This window comes from Protopterus annectens, chromosome 15.part0 (assembly GCF_019279795.1).
Source record: "Protopterus annectens isolate FY-2018-M chromosome 15.part0, PAN1.0, whole genome shotgun sequence".
Classification (NCBI taxonomy): Eukaryota; Metazoa; Chordata; order Ceratodontiformes; family Protopteridae; genus Protopterus; species Protopterus annectens.
This window is the reverse complement of record NC_056749.1, coordinates 39,879,231-39,906,091: the sequence shown is the minus strand read 5'-3', so window position 1 is coordinate 39,906,091 and position 26,861 is coordinate 39,879,231. Positions and strand designations below refer to the sequence as shown.

The 26,861-nt window shown below is 38.3% G+C and overlaps 1 protein-coding gene across 1 annotated transcript in view; it reads left to right on the top strand.

Moving 5' to 3' along the window:
* Nucleotides 1–26,861, top strand: part of LOC122790051 (exocyst complex component 1-like) — a gene marked incomplete in the record, with an annotated part of 2,315,969 nt that overhangs the window by 1,839,964 nt on the left and 449,144 nt on the right. Inside the window, 1 exon segment of the mRNA XM_044057618.1 lies at nucleotides 22,033–22,261. Coding sequence (XP_043913553.1) covers nucleotides 22,033–22,261 — 229 coding nt within the window.

Sequence of the window (26,861 nt, the reverse complement as noted above, 5' to 3'; positions counted from 1 at the left end):
CCTATACCTATGCTTTAATTTTGCCAGTATGGGCATTTATTTACTTCTCAGTTGTACAAATGTATAAATGTATTGTGAATGTAAATTTTTTAATGTTTTTGTGAATGTGAAGGAAAAAAAAAACCTGTTTTGTAATAATTGTTCATTCTACTAGATGTATCACTTGTCATGTAAATGTTCCCTGTACTACTTTAAATTTCATTAATTGCTTAGAATTGTATTAACCTAATATTGTAACATGGAGCTTTGCTCCCCGGGCCTCCGCTGAAAATGGACCTGTGTCCAGTCGGACCCTCCCGGTTAACAAAAACAAAATAAAATGATTAAGCTGGGCCTTTGTTAAATTTTCTGTTTCACAGCCAGGTGACCTGATTACTGAGTGCAGTTGCATATGATAAACTGCTGTGCACTCTGCCTCTTCCAGTTTTGAAGTCTGTCAGACAAGTGGTGAAAAAATGCCTTTTAAAACATGCAGCATCAAAACGAATCAACAGATGCAAAAATATAACATTGAGGCTTTGCTAGACTATGAAATAGTGGCACTTTCAAACCATTCATAATAACAGTGTACGTATGTATGAAACTTAATATTGATATGCCTTCTTTCTTACTGGAGTTACACGATTTAGAAAGAGCTTGCAAAAGAAACATTAGACTTCTGTTAGGCACACCAGGTTAGAAAATGCTTATAATGTGACTGAATTTGACAGTAATATTTGAAATGATAGATCTGATCACTCCATAATTTGTATGCCTGCTGACAGTGATAGATTCTTAGTAATCATGAATTTGCGATGTTATAATAAAAAGATAACCTTGCTAAGTAATGTTCTTTATATACAGCCATTCTCTCAGATATTGGCATACAGGGTAACTTAAAGGTTCATAGGTTTTTACTAGACTAAAGATAACTAGAGCCCTTACAAGCCTGGCCATGCACCCCAAACCATTTGGGTCCTGAGTATCATGGATGTCTATGGGAGGTTACTAAGGACTGTAGGTGGGGTGATAGGAAAAAATGCTTTTCTTATTGACAGCCTCTGTCCATAAGTGACAAGGGAGGCCAGCCTGGGGGTAAATTTACAATTTCCAATCCACTTGTCAGTGTTTTGTTTGAAAAGGTTCAAGGATGGGGAGCCTTCTCCATAGCACAGGGATCCTTTGGGACACATATCTGTCACTTCAGCACATTCTCTTTATATCACAAGTCCAGTTCAGATCCCTGGATCTGATATCACAAGTCCAGTTCAGATCCAGGGATCTGATGTCACAAGTCCAGTTCAGATCCCTGGATCTGATGTCACAAGTTACGTTCAGATCCCTGGATCTGATGTCACAAGTCCAGTTCAGATCCAGGGATCTGATGTCACAAGTCATATTCAGATCCCTGGATCTGATGTCACAAGTCACGTTCAGATCCCTGGATCTGATGTCACAAGTCATGTTCAGACCCCTGGATTTGATGTCACAAGTCCAGTTCAGATCCCTGGATCTGATGTCACAAGTCCAGTTCAGATCCCTGGATCTGATGTCACAAGTCACGTTCAGATCCCTGGATCTGATGTCACAAGTCACGTTCAGATCCCTGGATCTGATGTCACAAGTCACGTTCAGATCCCTGGATCTGATGTCACAAGTCCAGTTCAGATCCCTGGATCTGATGTCACAAGTCCAGTTCAGATCCCTGGATCTGATGCCACAAGTCACGTTCAGATCCCTGGATCTGATGTCACAAGTCACGTTCAGATCCCTGGATCTGATGTCACAAGTCACATTCAGATCCCTGGATCTGATGTCACAAGTCATGTTCAGATCCCTGGATCTGATGTCACAAGTCCAGTTCAGATCCCTGGGTCTGATGTCACAAGTCCAGTTCAGATCCCTGGATCCGATGTCACAAGTCCAGTTCAGATCCCTGGATCTGATGTCACAAGTCATGTTCAGATCCCTGGATCTGATGTCTTTGATGCTGCTTGATTTGCACATGTGCAACATCTCCATCAGGGTTGGGTCTGAAGAAGCCATGTAAAGCAGGCAAAGATCCCCTTCTCAGTGGCCTCTAGGAGACTGAATGCAGAGACACAGCCTTTAGGTGATCAGTGTAGGACAGGGTACTCATGTCCTGGATCCTTCTGGTGAGAAAGCTTTGTGGACATTCTAACTGTTGCAAGTGTCTAGTTATATACATGACAAAGGGGACATTGGTTCATAGGTTCATAGGTGTGTACTAGGCCAACGACCATGGAGCCTTTACAAGCCTAGCCCATAGACGTGCCCTGGCATCATGCTGCCATTAGTTCCCGGTGTCTCTATCAAGTAGAGCCACTGGAGTGATCCCTGGGGTGAACTTTCTATTTCCCATCCACTCATCAAGATTTCTCTTGAAAAGGGCCAGTGAGGTGCTCTGCTTGACATGTATGGGAAGTCTATTCCGGAGCATGGGCAGTCTCTGGATTATGAACTTGTCCCTCCAGCATGTTCTGTTGATTGTGGTAATGAGGTTGAGGTCCCTAGAGTGTGTGGTGTGGAGGGATTAGGATTTATTTAGGTGTAACATTTCTAACAGGGCTGGGTCAGACATGGCTTTGTAAGTCAAGCAGGCACCATCTCTTAATAGATGATATGAAACAGAGTAAAGCTGTAATTATTTGAGTCTGTCCATGTAGGGCATGTGTTTAAGGCCTAGGATCCTCTTCCTTAGTTACTTTTGTGGCCTTTCCAACTGTTGAAGGTGCTTAGTGAGGTACATGCCAAATGGGGCATTATACTCGATGATTGGTCTAATGAGGGAAGAGTAGAGAGAGATGATGACCTCTTTCTTCCTGGATGCAAAACCCTTAGTAATGACATGTGCCACATAGGAGGGCTTTCTGACCACAGGGGCAATGTGGTAGTCGAAGGAGAGGTTGCTGTCAGCTAGTGTCCCCAGATCTCTTATAACACCTTCAGTGTTCAGTGGGCTACCATCAATGTGGTAATTAGTGGGAACTGAGTTTTTCCTTAAGGGAAAGACGGTGCATTTTTTGGCATTAAGCTTAAGGCCATGGTTTCGACACCAGTCGTTGATCTCAGTGAGGCCTTTCTGTAGGATGTCTACATCACTTGGGAAGTTAATAATGGCTCCCAGCTTGCAATTGTCAATGAACTTGGTCAGTCAGAGTCCCTCCGTGTTGGCCTGGACTTCTGAGACGTAGATGCCGAACAGGAGAGGACCCAGGACTGATCTTTGTGGGACTCCACTCATGACTGTTCAGCAGTCTGACTTGGAGTCTGCTACTTTCACAATGTGGGTTCTATCTGTGAGCCAATTTGCAACCCACCTAGTAATATAGGGGTTGATGCCTAGTTTGGTGAGTCTGTCAATAGTTTCTGAGTGGGGAATAGTATCAAAGGCCTTGGCCAGATCAAGGTAGGCTGTATGAACTACTTTGCCCTCATCCGCGGCTCTGGTGACTGACTCATAGAAGTCAACCAGGTTGAGCAGGCATGATCTAACCTTCACAAAATCAAATTGTGTGGGATCCAGAGTTTGGAGATTCCTTATATCCTTGTTACTTAGGTCCATGATGATGTGCACCATAGCCTTACATATCAGACTCATTAGGCTGATGGGATGATAATTTCCAGGGTTCTGTAGTTGCTCTCCCTTTATGGAGAAGGATGACAGTAGCAGTGCACCATTCTGTAGGGACAACGCCTGAGGTGAGGTTATGATTGAACAGGGCACACAGGTATGGTGCTAGTTCAATTTATAGTTCATGTACAACACATCCCGGGATATTGTCGGGTCCCATGGAAGCTGTATTCTTGGCCTTGGACAATGCAGCTTTAAGCTGTGCTGCAGTAATGGTGGGTGCCTGGCATTCTTCTGGTATTGTGATTGGTCCTTTGGGGGGGGGGGGGGGTAAAGTTGACACTGAATCTGGCGGCCAGTAAGTTGGCAATACCTGTGGGCTCAGTATAGGAGGTACCATTGTACAGTAATTCAGAGCAAATCTGGGTATTGCCATGGAGATTCTTGATATATAACTGTAGAAGGCTTGGTGGTTGTTTTTAGTGTCTTCTGCAATTTGCCTTCATAGCTGGCTTTAGAGGTTTTGATGAGGGATCACAACATTTTGCTGAGGCTAATAAGGGAGTTTTTCTAGTCTTGAGATTTCACCTTTTTCTCCAACAGTTTCTTCCTTCTGCTGTAGAGTTTGTTCATGGCAGGGGACCACCAGATTGGCTTCCTTTTTTTAGAAGAGCGCATCTTGGTTCTGTTGGGTATGGCTAGTTCCATGCATTTATGTATATGTTCATACAGTGCATTGGTGTATGATTCGGTGGTCATGCACCTATTTTCCATTTGCATGGGTGCCGTGAAGTTAGCCACCTCTGTTTTCATGAGCCCAAAATCAGCTTTGGAGAAGTTTTTCATGGTGGTTACCTTTGCTGGTGGTGTGGGTGAGATGTGGATTTCCATGGTAATTAGTTTGTGGTCAGATTTAACCAGGGAGGAATTGACTATTGGTGTAGAGCAATGATTGCCCATGTTAGTAATAACCAGGTCAAGGATGTTGCTTCCTCTAATGGGGGTAAGAATGGGCTGGTCCAGCGAATTGGAATTAATGAATTCCAGGAAGCATTGGGCAAGTGTATTGGTGTAGTAGTTTTCCCAGTTGCTGGGGGGGGGGGTCGTTGACGTCACCCAGTATGAGAGTGTTGGGTTAGACCATAATAGTTTCCAGGGTGCTTAGGAATGTGGAATGAGACTCTTGGGACATGGTTGGGGACGTATAGCAGGCTACGACCTGAATCGCCATCTTACCCATTGTTAGTTGTACCTGAAGTATCTCCGATGCATTATGCTGGGCTACTAGTCTGGAGGTGTGCATATCCTTTGTAAATATGGAGACACCACTGCCTTTGGAGCTTTGGTCCATTTTCTGGTGCTGAAAGGTTGGAATGACTTATAGCCTGTTAGCACAGGGGTGCTTTCTGCTGCTTTAAACCAGGTCTTCGTTACAACAAAAATGTTAATGTTCTCCATTTTGAGGAGTGTATAATGATACTATAACTTCCTTGGACGTGGATATGGATGCCATGCCCTTACCTATAAGTAGGGTGGCATAGAATGATTTTCTTACTGTGTTAGCTACATGCTGGTCAAAGGGCAGATTACTGTTTATATATGTTCCCAGATCCCTTACTACTGTATCGATTCTTAGGGTTGTTCTATTGATATAGTAATTAACTTGAGGTGACAATTGCCCAAAGAGTATTATAATGCATTTTTTGGCATTGAGCTTTAAACCATGGCTTTGGCACCAGTCATTTGTCTGTGTTAAACTCACTTGCAAGATATTTATGTCTTCAGTGGAATCTATAATACCTCCAAGTCTACAGTCATCTGTGAACTTGGTGAGCAAGAGGCCTTGAATGTTAGCTTTGACCTCCAAGACATAGATGTCAAACAGGAGCGGGTCCAGCATGGATCCATGGGATACTCCACTGGTTACCAGTCTCCTGGTAAAGGTGGTCTCACCAGTCTTGACTTCTTCAGTCCTATCTGTGAGCTAGCTAGCAATTCACTGAGTTATGTAAGGGTTTACATAGAGAGCCTGTCAACAATTCCTGAGTAGGGTACTGTACTGAATGCCTTGGCTAGGTCAAAATAAGCAGTATGCACTGTTTTACCCTTGTTGATTGCCTTAGGTGATCCTCCCAAAGAAATCTACCAGGTTAAGTAGGCATGACCTTTCCTTAATAAAGCCAAAGTGGGATGTGTCCAGTGTCAATAGGTTGCCAATGCCCTTGTTTTTCATTTCCATGATAATTCATTCTAAGGCTTTGCATATTAGGCTTGTTATTGTGATGGGTCTGTAGTTCCTGGATTTGTCGATGGTCCACCCTTGTGGAAGGGAATAACTGTTGTGGTCCTCGATTCACTTGGATTTGGGTTTGTTTCGAGGCTGTAGCTGAAGAGTGGCTCAAGTGGTCCTGATAGGTAATTTTTTAGACTGTTCAGGAGGTAACCAGGGATGATGTTGAGATCCATGTAGGTGGTGGTCTTGTCTTTCTCAAGTGCTGCTAGGGAGGGGGTGTGGGGGTGGAGTTTGAGCTGAATTTATCAGCCAGTAGATTTTCTATGTCACATTGATTAGTGAAGGTGGCACTGTTGTAATGTTCACCTCCAGTTCAGCCCACTGTTATGTGTTACCTTTCAGGTTCCAGACATAGATGAAGAAAGCCTTGTATTTACCCTTAGCATGCTAGGCTATGCTGACTTCATAGTTGGTCTTGTAAGACTTAATTAGAGCTCTTAGTTTCTTGCTTAGTTGTGTAAGAGAGCCCTTGCCTTTAAGGGAGTTGCTCTTCCTGATTTTGGCCATCAGTTTTCTTCTTATATTATATACCCTGTTCAGATAAGGTGGTTACTTCTGGTAGGTACAGGAGCCTCTATGCATCCATTTCCATGTTTGTATAGGGACTCTGTGAATAATTTTGCATAGGTAGTTGTAGTCTCAAGTTAGGGGGAACCTTGACTTTTGACAAACTGTCACTTAATCGGATATAGTTTGCCTTAGAATGGTTTCTAAATGCTACTGGTTCAGCTCAGTTTTCCAGGTTGATTATTACTTCAAAGGAGACAGCTTTGTGACCCGACACAGGTGGATGCAACACTCTCCCATTTTGGTGAGGACCAAATCCAGTAGTTTGATGCACTGTCTGTTCCATGGTGTTTGTGGTAATAAAGTCCAGGCATCGATGTGCCTGTGGGTTTGAGGCACAGTATGTTTCCCATTCTATAGAGGGTAGTTAAAGTCACCCTTTAACAGTGTTTGGTTGGATGGTGAGTACCTCTAGTAAGTTTAAATAAGAGTTGTGAGACTCTACGGGATAGATAGTGACCTGCAGCTAGCCATGACATGGTGAGGGACTTTACCTATAGTAATTTGCATGTGGATGAGCTCCATGGTATCACACTGTTTAACCAACCTGAAGGTATGTTTGTTGCTAATGTAGATTGAGACACCCCCACCTTTGGCACCAGTCTGGGCTGTTGCTGGTCTAAATGTTTGGAAGGCACTGTGACCTTGCAATGCTGGACACGTCCTACTGCTTTAAACCAAGTCTCGGTCATAGCACAGCTGTCTCCATTCTGCAGAGTGAGGAGGGTTGAAGGGTGTGGAGCATTTTAACAGAGCAATAACACCTTCAGGTTGCTTGGATATTTTTTCTCTATGTGGGTAGTTTTCTCTTTTCTGTGTTGCTTTAAGGGTGTGGATAAAGTTTTAGCCAATATCCAAAAGCCTGGGGGGAACAGGTGCAGCCCATCCTTGGCAAAACAATGTGGTCTGTTGATCATGTCCTCCTATGCTGTCAGTTATTTGACCCCTCTGAAGTGACACCAGAAACTAGGCCAATTAATAAGTCATTTTATGTTTATAATGTGGCACCACCCATGGCTAGTTTTAAATAAAAATCTTAGGATATGACAAGACTGTGCTTAATTAAAGAGGGTACTTGATGTTATTGTATCCATTTTATTCATATTTGAAGACAAGATTTATAAGCAGAAGTGGGGTGTTGCTATGGAAGCACTTATAGTCCCTTCATACGCTAATCTTTTTATGACATTCTGAGAAAAACAGTATACAGCGAATTCACAATATTGGGAATGTATATGCTTATATAAATATTTTATTAATGATATTTCTAATACAAAAGAGGATAAATATACCTCAACTAATTGTATAACTTTTATTAATGAATGTCATGAATATTTGAAATTTACAGCTAAATTCGACCTAAGTGCTTTTTCATTTTAGATGTAAGAGTCATAAAGACTGTAAAAGGTTTCAGCACAGCTATTTATGAAAGGGAGGTAGGTTTATAGGTTTATAGATTTATAGGTTGGTACTAGGCTATCAGCCGTAGGGCCTATACAAGCCTAGCCATAACAATTCCCTGGCTGTTTTTCCCACAATATTTACTTCCCTGGACCCCTGTCTAGCAGGGCGACTAATGTGATCCCTAGGGTGAATTTCCTGTCTCCCATCCAGTCATCAAGGTTCCTTTTGAAGACGACCAAAGAGGCACTCTGCTTGATATGTATGGGCAGTCTCTTCCAGAGTCCGGGGAGTCTCTGTGTCAGGAACCTATCCCTCCAGCATTCTTTGTTCATTGTAATGACAAGGTTTAGATCCCTGGAGCATGTGGCTCTGAGGGATTGGGATTTCTTTAAGTGTAGCATGCCCAACAGCTCTGGGTTTGACATGACCTTGTATGTTAAGCAGAGATCGCCTCTGAGTAGACGATATGTGACAGAGTATAGCTGGAGTTTTTTTAGACAGTCAGCATAGGTCATCTGCTTTAGGCCTGTGATTCTTTTAGTGAGGTATTTATGTGGCCTTTCCAGTTGTTGCAGATGTCTTGAGAAGTACATACCAAACGTGGTGATGTATTCTATAATGGGTCTAATGAGGGATTAGTGCAGTGGGACAATGACCTCCTTTTTTCTGGATGAAAAGCCCTTAGTGATGAGGTGTGCCACATAAAAGGACTTCCTGACTGTTATGGTGATGTGGTTATCGAAGGTGAGACCACTGTCCACCTGTGTCCCGAAGTCTCTTATCACACTTTTGGTGTTTAGTGTACTGCCACCTATGTGGTAATTCATGGGTACATGTTTTTTCCCAAAGGGGATAACTATACATCTCTTGGTACTGAGCTTGAGTCCATGGCTCTGACACCAAACATCTTTCTGTAAGGCCCTATCCACATCATTTGGGGATTCAGTAATGGCACCCAGTTTGCAGTCATCTGCGAACTTTATTAGCCAGAGTCCCTTAATGTTGGCCTGTACTTCAGAGAAGTAGATGCCAAACAAAAGAGGTCCCAGGACTGAACCCTGAGGTACTCCACTTGTGTCTGTTATCAGAACATTGATCCCATATGAGTGAATGCACAGAACCATCCACTAATGAGGAATCGAACATTTCCACGTTGGCATTACAGAAACTTGAAAACACACATCCCACCATCCCAGGTTTGCATAAGTGCCATTCACCATTTTGATAGCAAATCTATATTTGTATACATGTGATTCTGCACCCATCACCCCTACTGTTAAAACCCTACAATATTACTTATAAATCTTTAAAAAACTCATGCTAGTGATACAAAATTGTACATTGTCCTTATCATCAGAGCTATAACTAATAAATTATACTAAAGAATATCAATAGACCAAATATGATTAAATTACTTTTTTGACTACGTTATTAAATTAATAGAACACTTGAATGACATCCACATACAGATAGATAGACAGATAGATAGATATGTAGATAGATAACGTCTGACAGGGACATAATTATTCAATAAGGCAGTATGCTGAAGTGGTACAAAATCCGTACAGTGAATGTCTTGTAACAAAGATCTGTCTTTATTAAAAAAGGTATGTTCCTTAGAAATTAGATACATCAAAACCTTCTTTAGTCTCGATGCTATAATTGATGTTAAAATTTTCATATCCACATTCATTAGTGCTATTGGTCTGTAATTATCTGGGTTAAGGGGATCTGAATTGGTTTTATGTATGAAAATTGTTTTTGACGCATTGAGGTGGGGGTCACTAATTTTATTTTTAGTTATATAATTAAATACATGAGACAATTCTTTTCCCAAACTATCAGCAAACTCTTTGTAAAATTCAGCTGTAATACCATCAGGCCCTGGCGACTTATGTGCTTTCATATGTTGAATTGTATATACTATTTCTTCTTTAGAAATAGGTTTAATCAGGTCACTTTGCAGGCTCTCTTCTAATTCTGGAAAGTTAATTTTTTGCAGAAAACTTTTATTCTGGTTATGTAGAGACCTATCAGTTTGCCCCTCATACACCTTAGTATAGATTTTCCCAAAAACATCAACAATATCCTCAGTTTTAGAATATATTGTGTCGTTATACTGTATTTCCGAAATATATCCAGTTGTTTTTGATTGATTTATAACCCCTGCCAGTGCTTTTGATGGTATTTGAACATTATTAGCATATTTCACTAAACACCTATGTTCTTGAAGTGTTAATTTATTATTATAAAGCAAAAAGAGATCCCTTTGAAGCTTCAACATTTCCTCCTCAGTTTGAGCGTTAAAATTCTGAATCAGCTCATTAATTTTAAACTAAATAATCAGCTGATCGATCTCAGCAAATTTCCATTAATAGTTAATCTGACTCTATTTGATGTTTTTAATAAACTTGACTTATCGGCTTTACAAATTAGACAGGAAATGAATCTACCTAGAAGTTACATTGTTATAATGAGACAAGTTAAAGAACGTGCCTTGAGCTATTTTAGGAACTTTAAACCTGCAGCTGGATTTGTGGATAAATGCTCTGAATTGTGGCAAGCTATCCAACAAGACACTAAATTTATAGCAACTGCATACAAATTAATTAAGGATTTGAAATTTCAGGACAAAATTTTGCTTTCAGAGTATTGGGTAAACAAAGTAACAGTAACAGACAATCAGATATTAAAAGCAATTGATATAACTAGGAAATCAGTTTCTTTTCAAAAACTGATGTACACGCAATTGATGATTTGGAACAATGCATATTACACACATCTTAGATTACATAAATTTAACCCTAGGAATTCTCCAATTTGTCCATACTGTGCAGATCAAACAGCGGATCTTCTTCATATGTTCTGGAGTTGTAAATGCGTATATAAACTTTGGAACTCTCAAAGTACAACTGCAAAAGATGGGTTATCAAAGTTCTACACTGTCATGGGAATTTATGATTCTACACATTCCTCCAAGAGAGCTTTCCAGATCGCAAACTATTATTTGTATGAATATTATTTTGCTGATGAAACTCTATATAGCCACAAATTGGCTAGAACCACATAAGACATCATGGAATAATGTTAAGCTTGTGTCTATAAAACATATACTAGCACATAAATTACTTCTGAAACAAACTAACAAAAATATTAATAACCCGAAAATATGGGAAAAGGTCTTCAATATTATATTAGCATGATACTGATTTTAGGAATATATTAAATATAACAAGCATTTCATGTAGATATTGTATAAATGGTTTGTAGTAGTTATAGTGTATTATGTGTGTGATGTTTATTGTATTTTTGTAATGTTTTTGAAAAATATATTTCAATAAAAATTTATTGTGGAAAAAAAAAAGTATGTTGCCTCAGACGTAATAAGAATATACACATGCTCATAAGCAGTCACACACACACACACACACACACACACACACACACACACACACACACACACACACACACACACACACACACACACACGTGCACACACACGTGCACACACACAAGCACACACACACACACACACACACAAAACATTGGAGCTGAACTGCTCTTTTAACTAATCTTCACTTTAGCAACATGCTGAGAAAGAAAGCTGCAAAAATGCCATATCATCAAAGGAAACAAGGGATACGTAATGTTCAAGAAATGTGTGCTGTTTTCTGTCAAAAGAAAAAGAGCCAAAACCTCAGAACCAAAGGATTTAACTGTTGTTTTCTGCAAAACTGTCTAATTTATTTAAAGTTCTCACTGTTATAAAAACTGTAAGCCAGTTGCATTATTTTTCTGTAAAAATGTAATGTTTAATTTTAATGACTTCTTAAACTGTTGGCACTGTACTTTAGAGTCATTTTTAATGAGGTGATGTATCTTTAAGAGGATCATTTGTATAATTTAATAAACAGATCACATCTTACTTTAATTTTCTTAAAATACATTTTAGCAGTATTAACATGTTTGATGCTGCCTAAATCATCATTAAATTGACACCAGCAAAAATGATACTTCTTTCTGTTTATGAGCAAATTTGGCACTTGTATTTATTTATCTTGTGATACTCCTTTAGCATGAAGAGACCTTTTCAGGTTTTGGAGACAGAGGAACAGCTGATTTGCTACTTCTGGTTTTCTAGCAGATGTGACTTAAGAAGGGTAACTTTAGACCTTCCATGATAAGAAAAATGGCTGCATTAATCCATTCATAATTACTAATCTGTATGATATATCATGTTGAGGCAAGTGGCAGAACTCTAAGTCAGAGCCACTCTTTTACTAACAGGGAATTTTTATAGCATGATAGAGTTATATAGTTTTACTCAGTGCAACTATTTTACATGATTAAGCATTAAAAGCTATATATGGTGTTGATTAAATTGATTGGTTCAAGCAAAATAAGCAAGTATCACATATGCTCAGATTGCTGCTGTAATGCGTTGCTCATATAAATTACAACGGGATGTGGTGCATGTATTTTCATCCATCAAGGCCTATGATTTGGTATGTGCGCTGATTAGAATTTACTTGCTTCCGCTGAACAGCATATACTTTCTGATCCATTTCTAGCTCTTCAGGAATTCTGTTTATGGTAATGAGTAACACTCACTTATCTAATAATACTGAACATCATCACTGGACAATAAACGATTGTATAAAACGGAAGTTGTAAACTGACTGCGTATGAAAATGAATATTATAATGACCATATTGTTTTGTTTTATAAATTTAAATTCCGAGGGTATCCTCAATGTTTAATAAAAAAAGGCCATTACCAACATTTCTAGTGATAGGCATTGCAAATGCAAGACAGTTTTGAAAACAATTCTGCCACATAATGGCAGCGTGTGAAGTTATGAATTTAATTTCCTGGTATCCTTTCTCTTAAAGATTTTTGTATAGTTCAGGGTATGTTTTCACAGTTTTCCTAAAGCATTTGTTGTATATTTTCCCTTCTTTCCCAAACGTGCATATTTCCTAACCTTGACACTAATTCATGTCTTCATTCCTCTGCTCTGTTTCTGATACATTTTTCTTTTGTCATGCTTCAAGCCTTAAGAAACTTCTTTACATTTCTCAATAAATTCTTATAAATATATAACATTTTTGTGTTTTGCCACATATAAAGCCATAACTAAAAGGTAAAACTCATAGCTTGTTACCAAGTTTATCCTTCTGTTTCTTTTTCTTATATAATACTCCTCTTTGAATGTATTCAGTTTATATCCCTAGATTATTTGAAAAACACGTCATATCTAAATTTCTAGCTCTTCAAGAATTCTGTTTATGGTAACCACGTAATTTTCTATACATGAAAGTACAGGTTAATCGTTGCAAAGCAGAAAATGAAACATGTGGTGTATAAGCAAACTCCCTGACATTTATTGATTTAAACTGAAGCTGAGTGTCCTTTTCTAAAAGCATCCAACTTCTTCTTCAGATATTTTGTGAATCTGTGGTACAGTTTGGTTTACATAGGTAAGTGCTCTGTTATCACATCAGTAGGACCAAAAACAATTGGACCAATGGATGGAAATCTGTACTCTAGTATTTCCATAATAAAAAAAGGACCTAAGTAATGGTAGACAATCTGATTTACATACAAGGCAAATCAGGAGGCTGAAGTGGCTGGGACTTGTCATATGGGGGCTGACTCTGGCCAATCACAACCTAGCTGGAAGGAAAATGCAGCGATCATGATTTTACCATGAGGAACATTACAGATGCGTGCTTCCCACTCCTCCTCCTTAAAAACAGGAGAGCAAGTTAAGCCTCATTTCTCTCTCTCCCAGCACCACACTCCAGCAACTGCTGCCTGCAGAGTTCTTTTTTAAATATCATAGCATTATTTGTAACTTATCTTTTTCTTCATCAAGTGTTCCCCATTCTCAATTAATATTTATTCTCTACAGAATTTCCCTTAATTATTTCATGCCCTAAAAGTGATATGGCATTTTTTTGCATATTTTTGTCATCTGTATTTTTTTTCAGTTTTTCAGTCTTTTGAAATAAAATCTTTACCATTTTCAGTAGCTTCGTTTATTTAGGCATGTATGAGTGAAAATACCAGTTTCATTTCTTTCTTATTATTATTAGCTCAAAACTTACAGTCATTTTATCTCATTTTTATGTTCATATCATAATTGAAGAAATTCCTTCTCAGAATTATTTTCCAGTAAATAAATGTATTATATAACCCTTCACCGTTTAAATCATTTACTTAAGGTATTGCATCTGTTATAATATTCATAGTCAAAAAATACACCTCTTTCACACAATAAATGCAGTAATCCATATTAATAAAAACAGAATGTGTTCTAGTATTAGAGTTCTTTATGTGGTATGTAGTCTTACGCTGTGACACTACATTTAAACTGGCTCATTTTAATATTTGCTTTACAAATTTGTACCTTTTATTTGCTTTTCACTTATTTTGTCTTATCATTCACAATAGATAGTTCATGTCACCCAACTAAAGTGTGCATCATTCCACACGAATGGCGTTTTACTGTGAATGAGTTCATGTCTGCCCTTTTCTTTAAGTAGGACGTAAGTGTTGCATTATCTAGGTGTCCAGTCATTATACAAAAAGAATAACCCTCATGTCCTTGTGTGTGTTACATCTTTATTTTGCAAAATACCTCACCAAACTCTAATTTGAAACCAGTCATCAACCCATGAATCTCGGTGATCACAAATTTAAACTGGGGATATGTGAAGAAAATCTTCTTAATGGGGTGCCTTGTTAGTGTCCCACTACCATTGGATGATGTATGTGAGCTACTCTGTGGTTTCCCAGGCTGCATTATGTCTCCATATCACGAGATCATATACATTCCCTTGTTATATATATATATATATATATATATATATATATATATATATATATATATATATATATATATATATATATATATGGCTCCCTATCAGAAGCCTGAAACACTATAAGCCTGAAAATCAAAATCCTGAAAACTATAGACTGAAAATTCAAAATCCTGAAAGCCCAAAATCCTGAAAACACAAAATGGACATACTGACGTCATTGTGGCTTTGCTATTGTTAGCCCTGTGGTGTTGGGTCATGCGTTGGGTTCAGGTAAGTGTGGTTGTTTTATGTTAGGGTTAGGGCGGTTTAAGTGAGTTAGGTTAGGGCAGGTTAGGCATGTATGCAATAGTAACAAATATTGGGGTTAGCGGTTGAAGTGAGTTAGGTTAGGGCGGGTCAGGTGAGTGTGCGATAGTGACGGACCTTAGGGTTAGGGTTAGGGTCAGGGTCAGTTGGTAGATATTAGTGTCTTTATAGTGACATATTAGCATTATTTGTGTTTTCAGGATTTTGAGTTTCAGGATTTTGGGCTTTCAGGATTTTGAACTTTCAGTCTATAGTTTTCAGGATTTTGATTTTCAGGCTTATAGTGTTTCAGGCTTCTGATAGGGAATCATATACATATATATATATATATATATATATATATATATATATATATATATATATATGTTGTGTTTTATATATATATATATGTTGTGTTTTATCCCAATCTTTTTCCTACTTAATGCTCACATCCTGTAGACATAAAATATTAGGACATTCTTAAGTAAGATCTGCATAAATGTCAGCTTCCGTTTCTGTTTATTAAACTATTACCTCTAAATATGTGATCCTTTACCCTATCACTGTCATTTAGAGATGGGCTTATTATTTTGTCTTTTTCATTTCAAGCACTAATTCACTAACTAGCAACCCCGAATTCTTCATTCTACCATCCTTCATGCAGCCCAGTTCAGGCCCATTTTGTAAGACAGAAAAAATTCATTGTTTAAACCCCCTTTGCACCTTACTGTTCATCATCTTATGCTGTATATTTATTACTTCTAGAATCTTATGAATAATTGTTTGCTAAACACTGGTGAGCACTGGAAATATGAACCACAAAGAATTGCTGAAAATGAAGGAATTCTGATTACATGAGATTGTCCAATACCATCAGTTCAAAAAATAGAAGCAAAAAAATGCACCTATCAATTAGTATTCTGTGTCCTGAGAGGGGTCTACCTGAAAATGCCGACATCGCAGAACACCGACACCGGACGATCGACAGCAGAGAAGACCAAGAGTTGAGAATCCCGATGCTGAGAACACCGACATGTTAAGGTAAGTGTACGATAGGAACGGACCTTAGGGTCAGGGTGTGGGTAAGGTAAGTGTGCGATAGTGACGGAGTTTAAGGTTAGGGGCGAGTTAACTGAGTTAGGGTTAGGGTGCGGGTAAGGTAAGTGTGCGATAGTGACGGACCTTAGGGTTTGGGTTAAGGTTAGTGCATAGATAGTTGTGTATGTAAGGTTTAGTGTACGTTTGTAAGGTTTTTGGTGTGCTTGTGTTGTGTGTGTGTTTTTTGGGAAAGGTATTGGTTTTGTTGTTTGTCAGGATTTTTGATTGTTGGGCATGTGAAGTTTCGTGTTTTTCAACTTTTTTTTTCGGTGTTTTCATGTTAGTTATTTCATTGTTGGTGTTTTGGAGTGTCGGTGTTATCAGGTAGACCCACTGAGAGACATAAAGTCATAAAATACCAGGTTGTGTAATCAGAAACTAGTGCAACATGGAATAAAAATCTCAGATAGTTTCAATAGTAGCAGGAACAACAGGGCTAATAAAATAAATGTCAAGCATACTTAAATATGCTACAGATACATTTAACATCATATCAACTGCAGAAGATGGACATTCTGGGTGCTTTGCAGATGTTGAGAAGGTCACTGTTGGCAAACATCAAAGACTGAAGCAATACTAATTTTGTGAACTCTGACTTGGGAATGAAGCTCATCCCCGTCATGGTATTAGACACTCTAAATACTTAGATAAATTAAAAAGAGTGAGATAATTCACCTAATAGTGTTGGACAGTCTGGCAAAAAAATGTGATGTCCCTACATTGTGCACATTACGCATTGCATAGCACAGTTCTCCATCCCATGACCACCTTCTCCCAATTTGGAGCATTCTGTTCTAATGTATTTCATGCTTTGTATTCTTCTTTATTATAGGTTCACAGGTTCATAAGTAAGTACTATGCTAGCTGCTCTTGAGGGCCATTTTAAGCCTAGCAAATTTCCTGTTTTGAATTAACCTATCACATTTTGTTAAGATTAGCTTTATCCATTCCATGGTTGATAATTATATATTACCTCAATGTCAATAACTTGGATAATCCTATAAGTAACCTGAGGGATCCATGCATGGGGTAAAGCATTTAGGAGCTGCCTCTGTCCATTAGTAGTTAAGGAGGGAAAGCCTGGGCTCCTTCTGTCTCCCATTAGTAGATCCAAGTTACAATTGAATATGGACAGGGATGAATTTTTTTTATGTGGATGAGGAGTCTGTTCCAGAACAGCAGTATCCCCTATGAGACATACCTGTCCCCCCAAACCATTCTTTTGAAGTTGCAGAAGAGGTTTATATCCCTAGACTGAGTATTACTGATGAAATATGACTTGCTGATGTGCAATAAATCCATCAGTAATGGGCTGGAGGATGCCTTCTATGCCAGGCACAGGTCATCTCTTAACAGTCTGTAGGATACCAAGTATAGTGACACGGCTTTGAGTCGGTCCGTGTAGGACATGTTGTTTAGGCCTTGTATCCTTTTAGTAAGGTATCTCTGTGGGTGTTCCAGTTGTTCTATGTGTCTGGGCAGATACATACTAAAGAGGACATTCTAGTCAACAATTGGCCTAATGAGGGCTGAGGAAAGAGGAATAATAACGTGTCTAGATCTAGACACAAAACTCTTTGTTAATAAGCTTTCCAATATAGAAGGACATTCTTGCAGCAATAGACACATGTTGATCAAACTTTTGGTCATTGTCCACATAAGTTCTCAAATCCCAAACAACTGGGTTAGAGCTCAGGGGTAAATTGTTAATTTGGCAGTTCCCTGGGATATATGACTTCCCAAAGGATACAATAATGAATTATATATGCATCATCCCTTCAACTGGCCACAGTAAGACATTACAGCTGTCTCTCTTATAATCCTAATCATATTAGGGACAGACATATCCACGTGTACAATGCCGCTATTTTTCAGATATATCAAAGCTTCCTTCAGACACTGTCTAGCCCTTATATCAATCCCATCTTTTATTTTTAATATAATTCAACACTATACGTTTTTTTTTTTTAATTCTTGCTTTAACTGCATCATGCCCATAGCCCAGTCTTAAATATTCGTGAGTATAGTTCAAAATGTTGACACATCAAAGTGTAGACACACACAATATTGACACCAAAACACTAACATTTCATGATATTGACACATCAAAGTTCAGACAGTTCTGGGTTCAGACAAAACCCAGATTATACTGATGGTAAAAAAGGCAGCCAAGCACTCGGCTTCTCAGATGAATTTACATGTATGATGCACTAAAATCAGGCAACCCCCCTCAACCTGTACCAATACCATGGAATGCAGTTTGTCTAAATAAGATAGTTTTACTGAAGGGGATTTTCTAAGGTCACCCCTTTGCACCACCTTACTAATGCATGCTAATCCTAACACTGCACCTTACCTAATAAAAAATGTTTCCATAACACTGCCACTACACAAGACAGGCTCAGACACAAATACACTCATGAGCAAACTTGCACAGTACTAAAGCTGTTTCCTTATGTAACCCTTAACCTAACCTGCCAACATTTGCACAAGTGTATTCCCAGACATAATACCAACCAAGTTACCTCTGCCTACATTCTGAGCTGTTAACATTTTCACCTGCAAACATTCTGATAGGCAACCCTTTTCTCCGTATGCAGGAAACAGACACCAAGTTTAACTCATATTTCATTGACAGCATAACTGCCCTCTCTAATGAATCTTTTCCTGACTCCCCTGACTCATGTCTGCCCTCAACCACTAATTCCCCCACTCTCATGGTAAACCAGTTGTCACCTCCTTCATAAAAAAAAAAAAATTCTCCAAACTTAAACCTGCTCACCCTCTGCAGATGACCTTCCTGCAAAATACCTTTGAATTGCTGCTAATGCTATTGCATAGCCACTCTCCATCCTTACAAACAGGTAAATACAGGAATCCTATATTCCTGCCATCTGGAAAAAAGTGCCATATCGTCTGTCTCCACAAAGGTAGCACTTCTACCGAGATATCTAATTTCAGACCATTTGTCGTGTTATCCCACCTCTCATAAATATTGGAAAAATGCGTCCATAACCAACTACTCCAGCATCTTGTAAAGGAAACAATTACTAACCAATACTCGGCATGGTTTTAGACCTGCCCTTAGTACAACTGCCCTCCTAAATTTTACAGATTATATAAATAAAGCCAGGGATAGAGGAGACCTGATATCTTCCTTATTCCTGCATTTGTCAAATGCTGTTGACACTGTGTTTCATAAAAAGTTCCAACTGTGTCTGCTGTGGTATCTTACAACCAAATCCTCAGTGATTTAATAATTATTTGCCATAATGCTACCAGGCAATAAAATGGAATTCTACCCTTTCCACTTACCTACTCATCAATACAGGTGTCCCACAAGGCTATGTCTTTGGTCCTCTTCTATTTAATAATTTTATAAACAATCTTCATATTTATATGCAACAAGAATTCATTGTATGGTATGCAGATGATTCCACCTTATCTGCCTCTCAATCTAGAAAATTTAGAAAATCTTTTACACAAAGTGCCTTTAAATCTATTGAAAACTGGTATTATAACCATCAACTCCTTCTTAATCCTAAGAAAACCAAACACTTTCTATTTTTCCCCAAATCACTTAACACATGAAAAAATAACTTCAAGATCACATCCCCAAATAATATACCAGTTAAAGTAGCACCCTATACAAAACTACTAGGGTTTACAATACATGACAACCTTAAATATAACCTTCAGATACAGAGCAATATATAAAAAAAAATTAGAAAAATAGGAATGCTATACAGAGCCAAAAAATCCTTAATGCATCCACCAGAGCCACTCTTACCTACACACACTAACTCCCCTCTCTGTTATATGCTTCTCCCGTCTTGACTAACCTCCAGGCCACCTTAAGTGTTACAACAAGGTAGCTAGATTTGCAGCTCATACAAGTTACAGAACACATCACTGTTTTGTACTAAAAACTCTAAACTGGTTAGAATTGTCCTACAAATTAAATTATATCCAACTTCTCTTAACACACCAAATTATATTTAATCACACTGCCTGCCCAGTTGTGAGTACAATTCTCCACTACTACCTCCCAAATCGTCATCTTAGATCTTCTGATAAATATCTACTTACTAACTATAAGCCTTACAAAACCTGAGGCAAAGTCTGTCTGCACTCACACTGAGTAAGGAAAGGCTGGAATAACGATCCCTGCACCAGTCAGGGAATAAATAACATTCATTTATTTAAGATGCAACTAAACATTTCATTTCTGATGTCCTGCTCTGCATTCGCTGCTGTCCTGGCTAAAAAAAATCTTGCTTTTAGTTATCCTTTTTCCTGCCTCCTCTATCTGCTTCACTTATTACCTCTAACAAATACCTGTTTCTCACCCCCCCTCTTTTCTTCTCCTCCCCCGTATCCACTGCTTGAATTTTCTGACATTTGCTTTATGAGTAATAAACTCTCGCACTTATAACATGTCAACATGTTTTAGTACAACATGATGTATTTATCTCATCTTAATGATGGTATACATGTATTATTTTAAATGTTATATATGTATTAATATTCGTATTATTTTTGTGTATTTACAGTATGTTGTAACATGATCCCAGGTTTTCACCTATATCTATATTTTCTGTTCTTTTGTTTGTGGAGGTTTTCTCCTGGGCCTGGTAAACAAATGCCAATAAATAAATAAATATATGTCCAAAACAGATAAATGCACTTATTTTTGTTCTCAGATTGTAAATCTTAGAAAAGGACATTTGCAATATGAAGTATAAATGTTCAGTACATAATCAGCTTCACAGAATCATTGACCCACAACTAGTAGCTCTGCACATTTATTCCCCAGCTTTGCAATTTTATGTTGGTTTCCCACTTGCAGTGATGTCTGCATTTTGCAGGCTTTCAATTTTTTTAGTAGTGTTGTTAATTTGTTTTGGCACTGAACGTCACCGTGCAGTTTTAATTCTATAATTCTGGTTTCAGTTTACATACTCATCACTGCTAATATCTATACTCCTTACATTTCAGAATTTATTCTCACCTGCAGTGGTAACCTCCCATAAACAATTATACCAGTTTGCTTAATGGTCGCCATTACTCTGACATAGCAGTGGGGGAATTTTCTTGGTGCTTTGATCAACACACCCTTCCAGTAATAGAAATGCATGTGATTTTGAGGCTTTATGTGACAATGTCCATATGGCTTCTGCTGACTTTTCCTATTTTACTTCTTATTTCTTCAGAAAACCAGCTACATATACCCATAGTAGGAACCTGCATTTAGACCAACAAATAAAGAAGACTTGCAGGAGCAAGTTTCTTAACTCATCATATTCCTAGCTTATAGAAAAAGTTACCACGACATGTCCAGTAAAGTGGTACTTCACTTGTAAGGCTAGTCTTGATGAGTGGACAGGTAGTCTAGACAGGTTAACAACAGCATCATCATGTCCATCATCATTTCATTTAGGAGGAGGACATTGATAAGTGTTTGTAAAGGAGGCAAGAACTTTTAAATGTAAAAACTTAAATGCATATGTAGTCCCTGTGATCACCTGCCTGGCATTATTCCTGTGTTCTGACACACAGTCAGGTGTTCAGCTAGCAGCCGTAAGCACTGCATTTGCAGAAGCACTTTGAATTAAGTTGTTCTGTAAAATATATGTTCTTTCTTAGAGAGTACTGTACTGAAATATGTGCTTTGCAAGTTTGGTTCTGTTTTTTTAATTATATGGTGACTTATTGACAGAGAAAACATCTGACTTAAATAGATTATGCAGAGTGGCACTAAACCCAGCAATATGTTGTACACCTCAAAATCAGTTCTATGAATTCTTTACCTGCATATCTACAATGTTGTTTTATTTCAGAAGTTTGATAACTTCCCGTATTGTGTGTATCTTTTACTAAAATGTTCACTTGCCTGATATTTTACTTATGAATATTGGAGTAGTTTAGTAACACAAAAAGATTTCCTCTGATGAAAACTTCATACATGTGCCTTGTATTTTTAGAGCTGGACGTCTGACAGCTTGCATGGAGGATATGCTGGGAATCATTGAACCTGAGCTGCGAAGTTTTGTAAACCAGTGTGACAAAGTCCATGTATTCAGTGCCGTGCAGGTGCTGATGACGCTTACTGAGCATGTGCTTAGATGCCAAAATGCTGACTCCTCCTCTTTCCTCAATGCTGCCTTAAGGAAGATCTTATTACAGGCCAAACGCAATTTTGACAAATGCATTGTAAGTAGAATACTGCAGACTTTTTAAAATGTCAAATGTTGTCTTAAAGAAAGTTGTCTTTTTTCAGGTTAATATTCTTTGCTGATTTTTTGATTCACATTTGGGCACTGACATTAACATCTTGAATGCACAGAACAAGCTAACACAACAGCAAACACTTAGGCTAAATCTTAGGCCATTAGTACCAGTCTGTCGAGTCTATTGCTGAATGTAAAACGATTTTCAACATAAAAAGCAGACATCTTTCCTTTAGCTTCAGAGCATGATCCTAGGATCAGTGTAACATTTTAAGCTGGCCACAGAACTATGTACCATTGACACAGCAAGTAGTGTGTACAGTCATTTTAGAAGAATTAGGAAGCATTATAAAGTACTTGGACATAACAATCAAACTAAATGCGAGTAGAGCCAAGCAGCAGGTTCAGTTCCCTAAGTGGGACAGAATGCAGCCGTAAACACTGCTGGTCACCTTCTTGATGTGATGAGGGTACTCAACCTTGTCAATGAAAATGGAAATTATTTTTTCAGTACTGGAGAGTTAGGGCATTCACAAAGTTCAAGGTTCAAATCCCTGAACAGCAGCAGTACCAGGGGTGATAGGGATAGTAGAAAATGGGTTTGTTAGTGACCCTAGCTAACCTAATATAAGATGGGGAAGCACAAGTTGTTCATCTTTAGTAAGAATGTTGGAAAAAAGCTAAGATACAACCATTCAGTAATTCACCCTGCTACCTCAACCAGATCTAAGGCAGGCCAAGCCCTAACAAATGTAAAATGTCACCTGACTTCTGACCACAAATTGCTGTTTGGTTTAGGAATCAGTTTATTGATAAAAGAAGGGTGAGAAGTAGGCATATTCCAAATACATTTTGAGACAAACTAATCTAATCCATTGAAGGCAATTTGCTGAGGTACCTGATGTGACGTGAGACTAAATGCAGCACTAAAAACTGCATCAGTCCGTTGTGAAGTGTTTTTTTTATTTTTAAAGTTTCCTATTTGATGTTTACAAACTAATCTGACCCTTTATGAGGGAATGGAGATCACAGACGTAAACAGGGGTCAGCCAAATGAGGGGAATTTAGTGATAAGGAAGTACATTCTGCCTAAAAGTCACAACTATTTATCTTAGGGGGGAAAAACAGTTTTCAACATGGGTCTAGGGTATTTACAACTTACTAACAGTAAGAGGAAATCTGCCAAGGGAACAGCCTTATTGCAGCAGACTCTGATGGAGTTGGAACATTAACAGACCACATCCTGGTGGAACACCCAGATATCTGTGGATAAAGGTCCCCTTTGACAAGTGGCCCATTCAGATGCATATCTGAGACTAGCCCATGCCTAGGCCCAGAGAGGTCTGGAGTCAGAGAAAGAAACATGTAAAACTAGTACACTGGTGCCCATCTTGGAGTTAATGACTTGAAACAAAGGGAAGTTCCTCTTCCAGACTGATATATGACACATGACTAGTCAGGGACGTGCTTGGTGAAACGGATTCATGCATTGGCTATGATAGTGCATTCATTGTCAAGGCTAATGGCACAAGACTTTCCATAAAAAGATCTGAAAGGCTGTAAGCATTTGGGTCTGGGAGCTGAATTTTCTCTGGTGCTAAAGGGTGAGTGAGAGTTTTGAATGCTGGAAGACAACTACACTCATGCTATAACATGCATTAGCTACCGTGCTTCATGTCTATTTTCAATCACTAGGGGAGTCCCCCCTAGCATCTGGTTTAGGCTCATTTTGTTTAATGTCATTATGACTACTTTGCAAACAGCTGGACATACATTGGACAGAAACATTGCAAGTAACAAAAGTAGATGCAGTCGTAGCAACCATTTATGACCAGGTAAACTTACAAGAATATTTAGGCTAGTTGTTCAAGTGGGTGAAAAATAATTCTGTTAAATTCAATCGCAACACTTGAAAAATTAAGCAGTTAGGGGGTGGTAGTCAGACGTATTCATGTATAGTTAATAATGAACTAATAACTCCATCTATAAAGTTTAGACATTTGGACGTTATTGTAGACAATGGCTTACATTTTGACACTACTGGTACCTTTGGAATATAGGAATAATATTAGACAAGCAATCTTAAAGACCACAAAATGCCTAACCACATACACCTTTAACTAGACACACTTAAAAGTTTGCAGCTCCCTTTTCAAACACTAAAGTGGTCCTCTCCCAGATTGAGCTAGCTGTTGTACATGAAAATCCTGTTATAAATTTGTGTGTACCCATCCATTCATCAAGAGTAGCATTAAAGATGGTCACAGGAGGGCTTTGTTTGACCTATAATAGTAACTTATTCCAAAGCCTGGGAATATGTTGAGTTAAGAACCTGTATCTCCAGTGAGTTTTGTTGATTTGTTGGTATAAATTTAAGTCCCTAGTATGGTTGTTTGTACAGACACGGTTTTTCAAAGAAACAGGAGGTCAAAATAGGAATGGGTCTTTCGTGGCTTGAAAAGTAAGACACAGGTCACCTTAAGCAGCCTGTAGGCTACAGAGTATCAGGCTAGTTGTGCTAATCTATCAGGCTAGTTGAAGGATTAAAAGCCCTTCGTTTTCTTGGCAAAGTGTCTTTGGAATCCTTCTAGTTGAGTGATATGCTTAGATTTATACTTACTAAAGGGGGCATTGTATTCAGTTATAGGTCTAATAAGGGAACAGTACAGTGTCTAGATGGCTTTTTTGGATCCTGAAGATATTCCCTTGGAAATTAACTGAGCCAGACAGAAAAAAATGTGATTATGGTAGAAACATGATGATTGAATGGAAGAGAATAGTCCACAAAAGTGCCCAAGCCTCTTTACACAGTGAATGTCAGAAGAGGAGCATCATTTATAACTTATGAAGTGACAGCAACCTTTTTGCCAAATACTACTATTTTGCATTTAACCATTTTCAGTACATCAGACATGTACATACTCAAACACTTTCTGTAGTATCAGCAAACGTAGTCAACCTCACTTCTGGGATATTGGATGGTAAAGAAAATGACAAACCAGAGACGACCCAGCACTGATCCCTGCAGTACTCAGTCATCATTTTAAGTTCAGAGTGATAATAGCAACTTTCACTTCCTGGGATCTGTTGGATTGACATTCTGTAATCCACTGGATAAAACAGGGGTTCACATTTAGTTTTTCTATTTTTATAACAATCTCAACATGGTAATAGTGAAAAGTCATGGCTAGATCAAGATAAACAGTGTGCACCAAGTAACCACTGTCTACAGACTCTGTAACCTTGTCAAAGAAGCTGACTAGATTCAGGAGAGGAGAGCCTGACCTTTACAAAACCAGACTGATCGAGGTCTAAATCAGTTAACTTGCCTGCATTTGTAGAAGTAAATTTTGCTATGATATGTTGTGTGCCTTTACACAAAAGGATATGGGGCTGCTGGATCTGTACCTGTCTGGGTTTGTACAGGAGCAACCCTTTTATATGGGAGTCACAGTGGCTGTTCTCCAGGCATCAGGCACAAACCTTGTGGATAGACCAATGCTGAACAGTCAGAAAGTGCTTTTGCTACATTAAAACAATTTTCCAGATGGCCTCATCAATGTTTGAAAATGTGTTAATCCCATTTTAAGATTTACAGATACAACATTGCTCATTTTTATTTACTCTTATAAAGGGAATGAACAAACATGAAAGCATACAGAAATATTAAACCATAGAGGTGGCCTCTGTGAAAATGTTATTATACTTTAACATAACGCAATCCACAGAATTCTATCCAATTCACGAGATTCTATCCAATACATGGGATTCTATCCAATCCATGGAATTCTATCCAATTCAAGTGATTCTATCCAATACAGGGGATTTTATCCAATTCATGGGATTCTATCCAATACATGGGATTCTATCCAATTCATGGGATTCTACCCAATATACAAGATTCTATCCAATACATGAGGTTCTATCCAATTCATGGGATTCTATCCAATATACAAGATTCTATCCAATACATGGGATTCTATCCAATACATGAGATTCTGTCCAATTCATAGGATTCTATCCAATATATGGGATCCTATCCAATATACAAGATTCTAGCCAATACATGGGATTCTATCCAATCCATGGGATTCTATCCAATTCACGCAATTCTATCAAATACATGGGACTCTATCCAATACATGAGATTCTATCCAATTCATGGGATTCTATCCAATATACAAGATTCTATGCAATACATGAGATTCTTTCAAGTGCATGGGATTCTATCCAATACAGGGGATTCTATTCAATTCATGGGATTCTATCCAATATACAAAATTCTATGCAATACATGGAATTCTATCCAATTCACGCGATTCTATCCAATTCACGCGATTCTATCCAATACATGGGATTCTATCCAATTCATGGGATTCTATCCAATATACAAGATTCTATGCAATACATGGGATTCTTTCCAGTGCATGGGATTCTATCCAATACATGGGATTCTATCCAATTCATGGGATTCTATCCAATATACAAGATTCTATGCAATACATGGAATTCTTTCCAGTGCACGGGATTCTATCCAATACAGGGGATTATATCCAATACATAGGATTCTATCCAATATATGG